The sequence below is a fragment of the Bombyx mori genome, chromosome 3 (assembly GCF_030269925.1).
Source record: "Bombyx mori chromosome 3, ASM3026992v2".
Classification (NCBI taxonomy): Eukaryota; Metazoa; Arthropoda; class Insecta; order Lepidoptera; family Bombycidae; genus Bombyx; species Bombyx mori.
In genome coordinates this window covers 8,025,241-8,039,506 of record NC_085109.1, presented here as the reverse complement: position 1 = coordinate 8,039,506, position 14,266 = coordinate 8,025,241, and the positions used below count along the sequence as shown (strand labels likewise).

Below are 14,266 nucleotides of genomic sequence, written 5' to 3'. Positions count from 1 at the left end.
CTTATTGAAAGTCTACATTCTTTAGGCTTTCCAGGACATGTTCTGTTCTGGCTGTACAATTTCCTGAACAAGCGCTCTATGTTTTTGAAAATTAAATCTAGTTTATTTGGTCCTAAAATTTCTACAAAAGGTACTCCTCAAGGTTGCGTTTTATCACCTCTCATATTCATACTTAGTTTAGTATGTTTCATAAAGAAAATTCCAAATTCTGTTAAACATTTATTCTTTGCTGACGATCTTGTTCTCTATGTAAACTGTAATGATATTAAAAGTGGTGAATCGGTTATGAATAGTTGTTTGTGTAATATTTACGATTTACTTACAAATTCTCTAAAACTTGAGGTCAATATTTCCAAAAGTTCTGCAATTTTATTTTCCCAAAATGGATTGCATTACCCTAAAGTTTTATACAATTATGATATTATTCCTGCTCAATCTTTCGTAAAATATGTTGGTCTTTCTCTAGATTTTGATCTTTCGTGGAAAACTCATATTGATGTTATTTGTAAAAGAGCTGAATTAGGTTTGAATATATTAAAATCGCTAACTGGAATAAAATGGGGAGCTGATCCCAAAGTTTTAAAAACGATTTACATTGCAACAATCCGAAGCCATTTCGATTATGGCTGTATGTTCTTTTCGGACGCAAATTTTTCTATTCTTAAGAAATTAGATAATGTGCAAAATAGAGCATTACGAATAATTACTGGTGCTATGATGTCGTCTCCAATTAATTCCTTGGAAGTTGAGGCTGGTATTGTTCCTCTATTCATACGAAGAAGTTTTATATTAGATAATTATTGCCTTAAGCTTATTAGCCGTGATAATCAAGTAACTTACAGGTATTTGAAGTATGCAAATATTCCAAATTATAATTTAATTCCGCTTCCTAATTCTTCATCCATATCCAGTGCCTTAACGTACTTGAATTTTGAATTTCAGGATGTGGTATTTTGGTCTACTCTATTGCCTTGTTTCGAATATAACTTTCATGACATGTTGAGAGATGTGGCTGTTGATCTAATCAAGTTTAAATCTAAAAATGATTTTCTGGAGTTCCTTGAAGATAGGACTGATTTTGTTAAAGTGTATACAGATGGCTCTAAAACTAAAGATAGAACTAGTTTTGCATTTTTTGATTCGTCCATGAACATAGGATCAGTTTATAAATGTAGCAATTTTTTCTCTGTTTTTTCGGCTGAAGTACTAGGTATTATATATGCTTTAGAGCACATTCGAGTAAATTACTCTGCAGGGGACAAAATTCTAATTCTATCTGATTCAATGAGCGCCTTGCAAGCTCTTAAAAATAAATGTATTAGTGCATCTGTAAATTATTTAATTTATAAGTTAAGAAGTTGTTTGAGTTCTTTGTATTTCAGAAATATATTTATTGAATTTTGCTGGGTGCCAGGTCACTCTGGTATTGTGGGTAATGAATTTGTTGATAAATTAGCCAAATCTACAAAAGATATAAATATTTCCGATTTTAAAGTTCCGTACTCAGATTTAGTTTATTCAATTAAACAAAATATGATGAAACGTTGGTCTAATTACTTGTCTAAGTCCAGAGAAACAAAAGGTAAATGGTTAGCTGAAATAGTCCCAGTACCTAGTACTAAATCTTGGTTTGATAATTTTAGATTCTTCCCGGGAAGAGCCTTTATATCGATTATTTGTAGATTACGTATAGGCCACGGCCATTTTCCTGCGCATCTTTTTAGATTAAAGTTAAGTGAATCAGCTGCATGTACTTATTGTAACTCTGGCATGTGTGATCTAGATCATATTTTTTTTAATTGTCCTGAATTCAATCAACAGAGATTATTGTTTAATGCATTATGTAAAGACACAGGCTTAAAATCTATTCCTAATTCCATTCAAGGTATTTTAAAGCTTCCACAACTATTCTCAATAGTGTATAATTTTGTACTTCACACTATAGAACGACTATGAATGTATAATTCATGAATGTATCATAGGTCTCCTGCTTATGTGCAAGTTTAATTATTTTTTATAACGACTCATGTTCTTTTTTTGTTGTTTGTTGAAACAAAACTTGTAATTTTTTATTTTTTTTTATAGTAAGTTCTTGCAATTCATTTTGTCATTAATTTGTTGTTTTCAATGATTTGTAATTGTTTCTTGGTTTGGTTTGTTTCTTTTATTTGTGTTTTTATTGTAAGTTCTAGTTCATGTACTATTTTTTTGTAAAATTAGTTTAAGCTGATGGCCGTGTTGCCAATGCTTTCAATAAATAAAAAAAAAAAAAAAAAATCGATTTTGTCCCTATTTACCCCATTGTACGGTAGTAGTTTTATTTTTCCAACTGGAAAGGCAAATGTATGTGGCGGGTAGCCATCATACAACGCAAGATAATTGACAGATGCCTGAATCTCGCTTACGACATTTTCAAGATAAAGCGCATATATTTTATATAAGTTCCGAACAACAAAATTCGGACCCCACTTGGATAAAGCGGCACGACACGAGAACCCTCTCATCGTGGCCGCCGGTAACTACATTCCCGATCCTGCGGACAGAATGGAAAGCAGTCGACGTCGCCCATAACACGTCATCTCGGATCCTCCCGATCCACTAACGGGCTCGACGAGTAAATTTACTCTCAGACACAGCCCACTGAGTTTCTCGCCGGATCTTCTCAGTGGGTCGCGTTTCCGATCCGGTGGTAGATTCTGCGAAGCACGGCTCTTGCTAGGGTTCGTGTTAGCAACGTCATCAGGTTTGAGCCCCGTGAGCTCACCTACTAGCCACGGTTACGCTGAAATAGCCTCTAAGGCTATCAGCTTAGGTAGGAAAAAAAAAAAAAAAAACATTCGGACCGTCGGTCAACCGAGCAAATATCACCCACTCGGTGGAAGATCTTCCGGTCATATACCTACAGGTATCATACCATCTTTTATATATTTTTAATATGAAAAATAATATTATGAAATGAAAGAAGTCGATTAATGGCATGTAATGTAATGAAATAAAATGGGATGAGATGATATGGGATGAAATGTAATCTCAGTAAAATGGTGGTCATTTACTGAGACTTTTTCAATGGACTTTTTGGAGAATCCCGAGAAGTTACATTTAGCGGCTTTGTTTCATTTTCCCACATTTGTGCCCTTTCACAGATATTAAACAGTTAATAAACCACCGTTATTACACATTTAACTCTGAAGAAACACTAAATAGACAAAATAAAACAAATCACACAACTTGACCCCTAGCGTTTCCGCCAAAAAGCCCTTGCTTGATAGAATAATTAATTTAATAATCTGTGCTTGATACCATTCGAATAACTTTTTTTTAAGATTTTATATCCTGGTAACGAGACCTTTCAGCTGGATTTCGATATCGAGTAGAGGGAACTCGCTCTCGCCCCCTTCATTTGATGGCCGGAGTTCCGCAAGGCTCTGCGCTCTCCCCGTTATTATTTAGATATACATCTACGATATACTCCGGTCTCCAGACACCTATCTAGTGCTCTTCGCCGATGACACGACTATCTACTACTCGTATAGGAAGAAGTCGCTATTGCATCGGCGACTCTAGATTGCAGCAGCCACCTTGGTACAGCCGTTCCAGAAGTGGCGCATTGACATAAACCTCACGAAAAAGCACAGTAGTGCTCTTCAAAAGGGGTCGCCCTTCGAATAGCACTTCGAGCAGCCCAGTCCCTAATAGGCGCGTTAACACCTCCGCCATTCGCCCCATCACTCTTTTCGACTAGCCCACACCGTGGGCCTTGTAGCTCAAATATCTAAGCCACACCCTCGACAGAGGGATGACTTTCATACTAGGACGCCTCTATCCCATGATCTGCAAGCGAAGTAAATTGTCCCTTCGTAATAAGGTGACACGCCACAAAACTTGCATAAGGCCCGTCATGACCTATGCAAGTGTAGTGTTCGCTCATGCGGACCGAACTAATTTGAATGCGCCACTTTAAGAAGGCGGCACGACACGAAAACCCTCTTGTCGTGGCCGCCCGAACCATTAACGGTTCTTTTAGGTACCTCAAGAACCGGTCACTGTCCACGCCGAACCCGTTGCTTAAGACGATGGGCTCAGCGAGTAAATTAACCCATAGACACAGCCCACTGAGTTTCTCGCCGGATCTTGTCAGTGGATCACGTTTCCGATCCGGTGACAGATTCTGCGAAGCACGGCTCTTGCTAAGGTTCGTGTTAGCAACAACGTCAGGTTTGAGCCCCATGAGCTCACCTACTTGCCCCGTTACGCTGCAATAGTATCTCAAGACCATCAGCTTAGGTAGGAAAAAAAAGACCCGATGCTACATCAAGCTACTCTAATTCAAGATCGTCCATATGTAGAAATAATATAAATGAGCAAAATTGAATGGGGTAACATAATAGGTACATTCAAACAATCTAGTTAAAAAAAGGTCAGGTATTCATATTATGAATGAATACCATATGGTATTGGCGTTTTTTTATTCGTAACAAATTATTGGGCATAGGTAGGCTCCGATAGCTCGTGATAAATTGGCCTGAATATTTCTAAAGTAAAACAACAATAATTCACTTTTTACAATAAATTTAATTTGTGAAACACTGATTTTATTAATAAATTACAATAAGTTAAAAAAATTGTTAAATAAATTTATTCAGACGTTGCTAAATAGGGGGTAATTTTTCAAAAGCCTGTGGCGCGTTATCCGTGAAAGTAGCGGTAAAGACAGACGGACCTTGACGCGCATACTGCGGCGTTGCAGCGGGAAGTTCTGGAAGAGCACCTCGGACCAAGCGACGTAATGCCGCATTGCGACGACGTAGCACTACTACTTCTGCATTGATGCACTCACGTTCTAAACATGACAATTACATATAATATACGAAATATTACATCTCATTTACAGCATCTACGAGGTACATTGGAAGGGTACTACGTTGTAGCAGTAGCATCGAAATTTCTTTAACAGGTCTCTAATAACGGAATTTTTTATTTGTTTCAGGCATCAGTTATCAGTGCCTTTTTTTCGGTCTGGGGCCGAAACCGAACACACGTGGTATGTAAGGGATAGTATTTAGGGCCGGGGTAAAGGGGTTACCGCGGTCAACACTGCAACTCGACGCATGGCTCACCCAAGGACAACTCGAGACTATGGACCTCGGGGGCGTGTTAAAGTGTTGGAAAGCGCTGAGGCCACAGCCTACAGGGTCCAGGACGTACATTCGTACTGTCTCTTCGCAGAAGTCACGCATCACCTTCCAGGACGCGTCGCTGCCAAGCATCGTATTCACGATGGTCAGCAGCGACAGGTTCTCTCCCACAACCGCGACGACTCAAGTAAACGTAACAAAAGGCAATTTGTCGCCAAGCTTGCGAGGTTCTAACTTACCCTGTAGAATAGCTAAATAATCATTCAAAGCGCTGATTAAACCATCCCAAAATCTATCTTTTTCTGCTGGAAATATGTTTTTCCAGTGTGTCCAATACTGTTCGATTTCCTCCGTAGTTAGCTGACGGGATGGTGTTGAAAAATCCGGCGGCTTAACAGATTCTCTAAATTATCAAAACAAATATTATCAAACACTTCAAAAAATTACTTAATGTTAACGTTTCCAATTTACATACATAAAACCTTTAAAATATTAAAACTTACAGAATATTGAATAGTTTTTTCTTCTCCGGCGGTTCAAAAATTTTAATGAATTCGCCCAACGCTGTTAAAACTTGCATAGGTTCAATTTCCAATGGATGTCCAACTGAAATATATAAATAAAGCGGTGTTATTAATGTATAACTACCACGACTATTGTAGAATGCATCATCCGTACTTCATAAAAAAATATATGTAAAATAAATAGACATATAGGTATGAAGGATTTACAGACTAAAATACTATTATGCGCCGAATAACAGCAGTCTGAAATATAAACTCTATCGAACGTCTAATGACAATAATCGATGATCATTTGCCTTAGGCCCGTACTATGGATCTCCCGCTTACTTAAGTGACTAGGGTAGCAATAGGATATAAACCTTACATACCTCAATAAAAGACATACTGCTCACATAGCAGTAAGTACCTACTGTATTTTCTTTAGTTTTCGACAATCGTAAACACATCTAGGTATTTAAAATTGCATCAACAGAAACCTTGAAACCGCCCTACCGACTTTAATTACTATTTAGTTGACACGAAACTTAAATACTAATTGAAATCATGGGAATTGACTTAACCAAAAATTTAAATTAAAAAAATGTTTTAAGAAAACAGGTTTACTTCAATTTAGACTCCTTCAATTTAGATTACTTACACGGACACAAAAATGGATTTACTAATTTTTGCGCTGTATTGGCCTGTGAGGATACGGTAACGCCTCTTGCTCCAGGTCTTTTCCCAGAACCAGATCCACCATCAGAAATGGTACCAGGTACTGACGACATGCTAACTAAAAAAGTTGTAATAAAACATATACATAGGTAGATCAGACATCACAAAACAAATGATTTTTTATATACAATTTCAGATCAATGGCTGCCTGCTTTTGAGTGGATTTTAGATCACACGTCAGACCTCATTTAAGTAAAATTTACATAACTAATAGATAAACGGCATTCAAAAGTCACAATTCTGAACAATTTTCATTCAATTTAATTACTAAATTTCTATAATATATTTTGTGACTTATAAGCATTAAGTAAACCTACCGGGGTTTAAGTAATTATGGTTCAATGGAATTATTATATCATATGCTTTGAAAAAACATACGACTCCTTATTATTTTGAAATCTGCGGTAACAGAAAACCATAGATATATCTATGATCTTCGTTTACCGCCTAACACCAGTTGAAACCCGTTTTAAAACAGCTTACATCATTGATGGGTCATTTTAGGGATTTGAATTGTCAAAACAATATTACAATTCATATACAAATTCGTAGCCACTTCAAAGATTTCGGAGGCAATTGCATCGTTTGATAACGCGCGTATTATCAGTCTTTACGCAATCGACCAAACGCTCCAAAATTTAAATTAAATAGAGACATTTAGAACCTTGAAGATCTCCACATTTTTGAATAATTTCATCAGCTTCAGCCATCAGAATTTGATCCGCAGGTGATAAGTCGTTGCTCCTGTGTTCAATAGAAAAAAAATAGTTTAAAGAAATTTGTTAATAATTCGACGTTCGAAATACCGTTACATACCAAGGTACCTACTTAAATCCGATGTGTCCAGATTTAGTGGTGCTAACCGACATACTTCTCACAACGCTTTGCCTGCCTCGAACTGACATTCGATCCCCTGGAATACGTTGTTTAAAAAAGCAAACACTTTAATATATTATATCAACCATCGAACAAAATTGAATTCAAGACGCCTGACGCAATTACCTCGGGTTGACTTCGCACTAACGCTAGCATGATGGGATTCGTCGCGTGATGTCATCGATGCACGCGATGGTTCTAATAAATCAGATTCCACATCCAGCCCAACACAAATAGGACAGAATGCATAGTTTAAAAATGTTTTACATAAGATTTCAATGTCTTCCTCCGCTTGTATATCCAGTGCCTAAAATTGAAATATTAAATACTTTGCTCATTTACAACACTAAAAATATACATTACGAGTTAATGTGACAATATAAAACCAAATGCACGTACCATAAATATAGCATCTAAAGTGCACAAATTTCTGGAGACTGGTTGATATTTCTCGATCAATTTAAGTAAGCGATTCTCTATTAAAAATCCCGTGTTATCTGTGACTAGTTGAAGAATGTGCCGAACCTGTGTAATTTGTTTTGTTTATTATTTCAAGAGATCTTCATTTTCCAAAGAGTATTCCTTCAGCCTTCCGCAAGTATCGGGATACTTGGGGTCGACATTTCGAGTGATGTCCAATTTCGTATTTTGATATATTTATATTTCTCTGTATTTTGTACCGTATGTTCCATGGGGAGTGCTCTGAGGAATTGTTTGAGATGATCCCCTCATCTCCTTTTTATCATCGCACCTCCCGCCATCGGAGCAGAGGTCATCCATATCACCTGGAACCGCTGCGTTCATCGACAGTGCGTTTCCAGAGGTCTTTTTTGCCACGTACCATCCGGCTATGGAATGAGCTCCCCTCCACGGTGTTTCCTGAGCGCTATGACATGTCCTTCTTTAAAATAGGCTTGTGGAGAGTATTAAGCGGTAGGCAGCGGCTTGGCTCTGCCCCTGGCATTGCTGAAGTCCATGGGCGAAGGTAACCACTCACCATCAGGTGGGCCGTATGCTCGTCTGCCTACAAGGGCAATAAAAAAAAAGAAAAGAAACTAATAGTAAGTTACTGTCCATCAATTATGACATACCAATCGTTCTTTAGCCGCTTGTAATCTGCCATCCTTCGTCTCGTCTAATTTTGATTCAGTTAATTCATTCGATTTATCTTTATTAGCTAATTCTCGTTGCTCTGCAAACAAAACCACGTTCAAAGCCCATAAGAATTATGAAATATATATTTTTAATGAAGATATTTCCAGTCTCCAGTTTACCGTATTTGCTTAATGGACTTTTGGGTAATGGCGGTGGAGGAGGCGGAGGTGGTCCGGCTAGAACCTGAGCATGTAAAGCCACTTCACCTTGCCTTAGCTCTTTACTTAATTCTGAGCAACGATGCGTTGCCATACGCCATATTTGGCAAAACTTATAATCGTTAACGTGCTTGAATTGATCAGACTTTTTCTCCAAATCGTCCATTGTCTGCATCAACTTTACAATTTCAGCGTCTGCTTTAATTTCTTCTATGGCGCCTTCTTCAGCAGCCTTGCGAATTTTCGCACGTAGTGCATTAGCAACGTCAGACATTTTGTTAAGTTTTCTTTTTTGTTGTGACCGGACAAAAACATTTTCTTCTTCGCGTTTCTTTAGGATCTACAACATACCACTAATGGTGAAAGTACATCATTTTCATCGTTAGTCATTTATTTACTCAGCCTGATAGATATAACTGGAATACATTTTTTATACTAAACGTACGAATTCTAAAATCGAACGTGCTCTCTTATGGAATTTTTTTGAGATCCGTTCAAAATATCCAATTTAAAAATTACATACGAAAAGACAAGAAAACATAAAAACATAATATTCATTGTTGTGTAAGCAAGGTAGGCCGCGGCTTGGCTCTGCCCCTGGCATTGCTGCAGTCCATGGGCGACGGTAACCACTCAACATCAGGTGGGCCGTATGCTCGTCTGCCTAAAAGAGCAATAAAAAAAAATAAAAAAATGTGAACCGCTGAATCCGAGAAACACTTGAAAGACAAACAATTCTCAGATATTTCGTAATACATATTTATAAAATTTCTCTACAGCAACATTGTGTCGTCGTGTGTTTTGAAGTCGCTGTGGCCTAAAGGATAAGACGTCCGGTGCAAACGGCCGTCTGGTGTAGTGGTAAGTGACATGGTCACTACACAAGGGGGTCGCGGGTTCGAATCCCGCCAAGAAAAGGTATTTGTATGATAAATATAAATATCTTTTCCAGGGTTATGGATGTATATTAAATATATCTATGTGTATAATAAAAATCTTACATTTATATCCGTTATCTGGTACCTGTAACACAAGTTCTTTACGAACTTATCACGGGACCAGTTAACGGGGTGTGATTGTTTTTTAATAAAAATAAAAAAAAAAATCGTATCTAGCGATGCAACGGTGTTCGAATCCCGCAGGCGAATACCAATTTTTCTAATGAAATATATTGTACTTACCTTGTTGTTGTTAGGTAAGTACAATATATTTCATTATTTATTTGTTAATATTCACGATTGACTTCCACGGTGAAGGAATAACATCGTGTAATAAAAATCAAACCCGCAAATTTATATTTGGCACAATTACTGGTGGTACGACCTCTTGTGAGTCCGCACGGGCAGATATTACTATCCCGCCTATTTCTGCCATGAAGCAGTAATGCGTTTCGGTTTGAAGGACGGGGCAGCCGTTGTAACTATACTGAGACCTTAGAACTTATATCTCAAGGTGGGTGGCACATTTACGTTGTAGATGTCTAGGGCAGTATGTCAGTAACCATTTAACACCAGGTGGGCTGAGAGCTCGTCCACACATCTAAGCAATAAATAAAAAGAAAATTTTTGAGAAGAGAATTGTGTGATGTCAGAAGTATGTAAAATGGAATATTGATTTTAACCTGATAGTTGTAACCAATCTTTTCCGTATTTATAATGCAAGTGGCTTTCAATTTTTCTAATTCCCTTTGCAGTTCTTGAATTAGAGATTCGAGTTCAATTTTAGCTTCACGAAACTTTTCATGATGATCCCACATAATTACTTCTATTTCTTGCTTGTGTTCTTCTAACTGTGAAATAGTTGCAACTTTATAGCAATATAAGTGCAACGAAGCTATGTATTACATAATAGTTTCAACCGTATAGAAATTAAATCAAATTACAGCAATACTTCATTGTAAGAGGTAGGAAGGCCTTGATGACAATGAATAGCGTTGACTTGGGCTCAAATTTCCTCAAGTAAAATTGCAAATAATTATATTATAGGTAAATAAATAATCATCACAATCATCATAGGTCAAATGAGTCGACTATTATCAAAGCCGGCAATGTGACTTTTGGACAATTATTGGTAAATCAGAAAAACGAATTATTGACTTTGTATTCCATTGGCAGTCACAAAACTCTTCTGAACGACATCTAAGATAAATAAGAGGTTAAGTATTAACCTTTATTTAATGCTGGTTTTGAACCGTATTCTTTGAAGGAGACGATTATATTCAAATCAATCTGTATTGACATATCAATAACATTTTTTGTCCAAATGCACAGATTGCCACCTTTGATAATAGACGACTCAAATAATCATCACTCGAGGCTCAAATCGAGACTATTCATTAATGTAGGGTACTACCTGCTTTGATCTATATTCCATATGAGCTAATTCTTCTTTGTCACGTTGCTTGTAGAGAGCTTCCCAACGCTTATTGTTGTGATCAACCATAACTTCCCGCTCGATTTTTATCGCTTGTTCTATCAAGGATAGTTGTTTTTCATAAGCTCTTTGCATTATAGTTACTTGTTTTTCGATTCTATCAGACAATTCTTTGATATCTTTATCCTAAAATGATATGGCTATTAAAATTATGTTTAACTTTGATTGTCTAACTTATTATATTGTTATGTGGTTTAGTCAATCGCCAGTTATTATTACACACTTGTTTATCTAAGTCTTCATAATAAGCATCATCCATTTGTTGTAGGTTATTCTTTAATTCAGTTATCACTTCATTTTTTTGTTCCATTAAGAAATCGCATTTTTGTCTCTGCTTTTTCATTTCTGCGTCTATATCTAATGGATCTTTGATATTGAGCATGGTATTCCAATTTGACGTAATAGCTTCATACTGGATCTGCGCCTCTGTTGCTTCGTCTTCTATCTTCTTCATCAAATCTTATTTTAAAAAAAACGTTTATATAAGTTGCACAAACAATATAATAGTTCTGTAATTCTGTTAACAGTAGATGTAGTAACAGTACATGAACTAGAGGAAATTCTACCCCTTACAAATGAACACATTCCACAAAATACCTCTCATATTATCTGCGAATAATCCTCTTCTTAAGACCTCTCGTTCGTCGGTGGTGACTTTGACATTGGTAACTTTAGCAGCTCCATCAAGATTCAACCTCTGCAACTCCTCTGCAGCGGTAGCTGTAGCTAGTTCTATTGGACCAGCATCTTCATCTGCTACGATTTCTTCAGTTTGTTGTTCTGATCTATTTAATGATAATCAAAAGGAAAAGCAGTGTGGAATAAAGACATTTAAAAGTTATTGTTTATGTATTAAAATTTCATAATTCTGCCATTTGATATAATTTTCAATGTATCAAACCGCTGAAGTCAATAATTGGAATACCTAATACTAATTTCGTGTTCTTATATTTTTGTGAATAATAAATTTAGGTAATTCTAATATTTTGGTGATCTAAATCAGTATTTGATCTCAGAAGTATAGCAATATTTTATTGAGATAGGAATTGATATTAGAAAACCTTTTTAACGCTTCTTGTCTCCTTTTGATACGAAGAGACCTAGCTGCTTTTCTCTCGACTGGGTCATGTGACGTAATTTGAGGTTCTGTAGGAGCGAGGACATCGTCTTCTTCGTCATTATATCTTTCGAAAGTTCCAGCCATAGTTATTATTCTAATAATCTGCCTGACATTTCCTAAATTATTTCTGTAAAAGATGGTTATTTACAGTTGTCATGGTAACCAACGAGAACGTCATAGATAAAGAAAGTGGCAGAAAATTGATATCAAATACTATAAAAAGACTGATGTGATCAAATCAATGAGTCGCTTGTCTCGTTGTAATTTCAAAAGTAGAACTGTACAATCTATCATCCGTTATGTCTAGCCTATAGAAGCTAGGTTATAAACTAAAGTATATTACAGCTTTACTTCCTAAAGCGTGGTCCGTCGTCCACTAACCCCACAAACAATAGTCACTAATTGCGTGAGATTTCAAAATGTGTGAGAGATAGCTAGTTACTTAATAGCTTCCGTGACATCGCTTGCCAAGGTACCTACTTATAGTCGAGAAAGATGCGGTAAGGTTTGTTTAAAAATTCTAATTTTGAATATTTAAGGTGTGTAAGAAACTATCTAGGTAATTAGATTTTTAAAGCCATTTTAGGCAATTGAACATTTGGCTCATCATAAAGATATAGTGTGATATAGATAGTAATAATTAGGTAAGTAAGTAGGTAATTAGATTTTTAAAGCCATTTTAGGCAATTGAACATTTGGCTCATCATAAAGATATAGTGTGATATAGATATAGCATAGTGTGTGATCACCGTCGATAATGGAACATAACAATGCATGCTCAAGCCTTTACCTGCAGCCGTTACACCGCGTTTTATTTGTATTTCCTAACGTCGTCTTTTTGTTTTGATTTAGGCCAATTATCACTTAATTATACTGAATAGGATTTACTTTAGAGTCTGCTGTTAATGACCGCCTATATTTAAAGGAATGTCTATAGCAAAATTTAACTTTATTCTATCGGAAGGCCATTTATTTATCTCGTATGTTGTATTTGGCTATCTACCTAAATATGGATCATTAGTAGGTACCTACTTTAAATGTCACTTATTTAAACTACACGAAGTTGTGAGCTGATTTTTTATTATTAGATGAGGCAGACAAAAATAAGGTACAGCTCACACACCTTATGCATTTGCGGCGGTGTCCGGATACTCTCTGCGGACCATGAAAATTCAGGTGAGGGATGTAGGTTCGTGGAGATATCGTGCCGGTTCGTACCCATATTCGCAGCAGGTCTCTAAGGTGAAGAACCTCTAGTCGATAGAATAATGTAGGTAAGGGAAGTCGACAAATTGTTTTTTTTTTACGAATCACCTGGCGCAACACTGATTCTCAACAAAGCGCAGCACGACGCTGCTCTACGTACCGGACCATATTTTATTAAGTGTAGGTATATCTATGCCGGACCGCACAAAAAATATAACGTGAATACATTTGCTCTTCTAGACACGATTGAGGTTTGAAATGCATTTCCACAAAGACTATCCTTTTTTCCCGTACGACCGGGTTGCTCTTCTACAGCACATGCGTCGACGACAGCGACGCCGGGAACGAGGACCGCACCTGTCGCTGCCGACCGTCGTAACCACGATGCTCGACAGCGACAGGTGCCTAAAGGATAAGACGATTGAGTCTTAAGAATTGAAAGAAGAAGACAGATTGAGTCGTCGTGGCCTAAAGGATAAGACGTCCGGTGCATTCGTATCTAGCGATGCACCGGTGTTCGAATCCCGCAGGCGGGTACCAATTTTTCTAATGAAATACGTACTTAACAAATGTTCACGATTGACTTCCACGGTGAAGGAATAACATCGTGTAATAAAAATCAAACCCGCAAAATTATAATTTGCGTAATTACTGGTGGTAGGACCTCTTGTGAATCCGTACGGGTAGGTACCACCGCCCCGTCTATTTGTGTCGTGAAGCAGTAATGCGTTTCGGTTTGAAGGGTGGGGTTGTAACTATACTGAGACCTTAGAACTTATATCTCAAGGTGTGCGGCGCATTTACGTTGTAGATGTCTATGGGCTCCAGTAATCACTTAACACCAGGTGGGCCGTGAGCTCGTCCAAAGATCTAAGCAATAAAAAAAAAAAGGTGCGGTCCTATTTTCGCAACGAATACGCGACACTGCTCTGCGAAAGCAGGGCA

The 14,266-nt window shown here is 37.2% G+C and overlaps 2 protein-coding genes and 1 long non-coding RNA gene across 3 annotated transcripts in view; 2 read left to right on the top strand and 1 right to left on the bottom strand.

Moving 5' to 3' along the window:
* The first annotated feature begins 4,111 nt into the window (after positions 1–4,111).
* On the top strand, positions 4,112–5,649 carry LOC119630664 (uncharacterized). The gene is made up of 2 exons (XR_005246382.2): positions 4,112–4,284; positions 4,988–5,649. It is a non-coding gene; the product is annotated as an uncharacterized LOC119630664 (long non-coding RNA).
* LOC101737654 (dynein regulatory complex protein 1) lies at positions 4,553–12,366 on the bottom strand. The gene is made up of 15 exons (XM_004931721.5): positions 12,057–12,366; positions 11,593–11,780; positions 11,219–11,454; positions 10,915–11,121; positions 10,184–10,351; positions 8,524–8,902; positions 8,341–8,441; positions 7,649–7,774; positions 7,376–7,556; positions 7,202–7,286; positions 7,038–7,117; positions 6,297–6,431; positions 5,639–5,741; positions 5,375–5,538; positions 4,553–4,840 (listed from the first exon to the last, which is right to left on the bottom strand). Exons 1-15 carry the CDS (start codon positions 12,197–12,199, stop codon positions 4,650–4,652), a joined length of 2,487 nt encoding a protein of 828 aa, XP_004931778.2. The 5' UTR covers positions 12,200–12,366; the 3' UTR covers positions 4,553–4,649.
* The window catches only part of LOC101737083 (zinc finger protein ZFP2), a 37,419-nt gene continuing 35,504 nt past the window's right edge, over positions 12,352–14,266 (top strand). The window contains exon 1 of the mRNA XM_021351693.3: positions 12,352–12,615. The gene's annotated coding sequence lies outside the window, so the exon portion shown is untranslated. The remainder of the gene's footprint in view (positions 12,616–14,266) is intronic.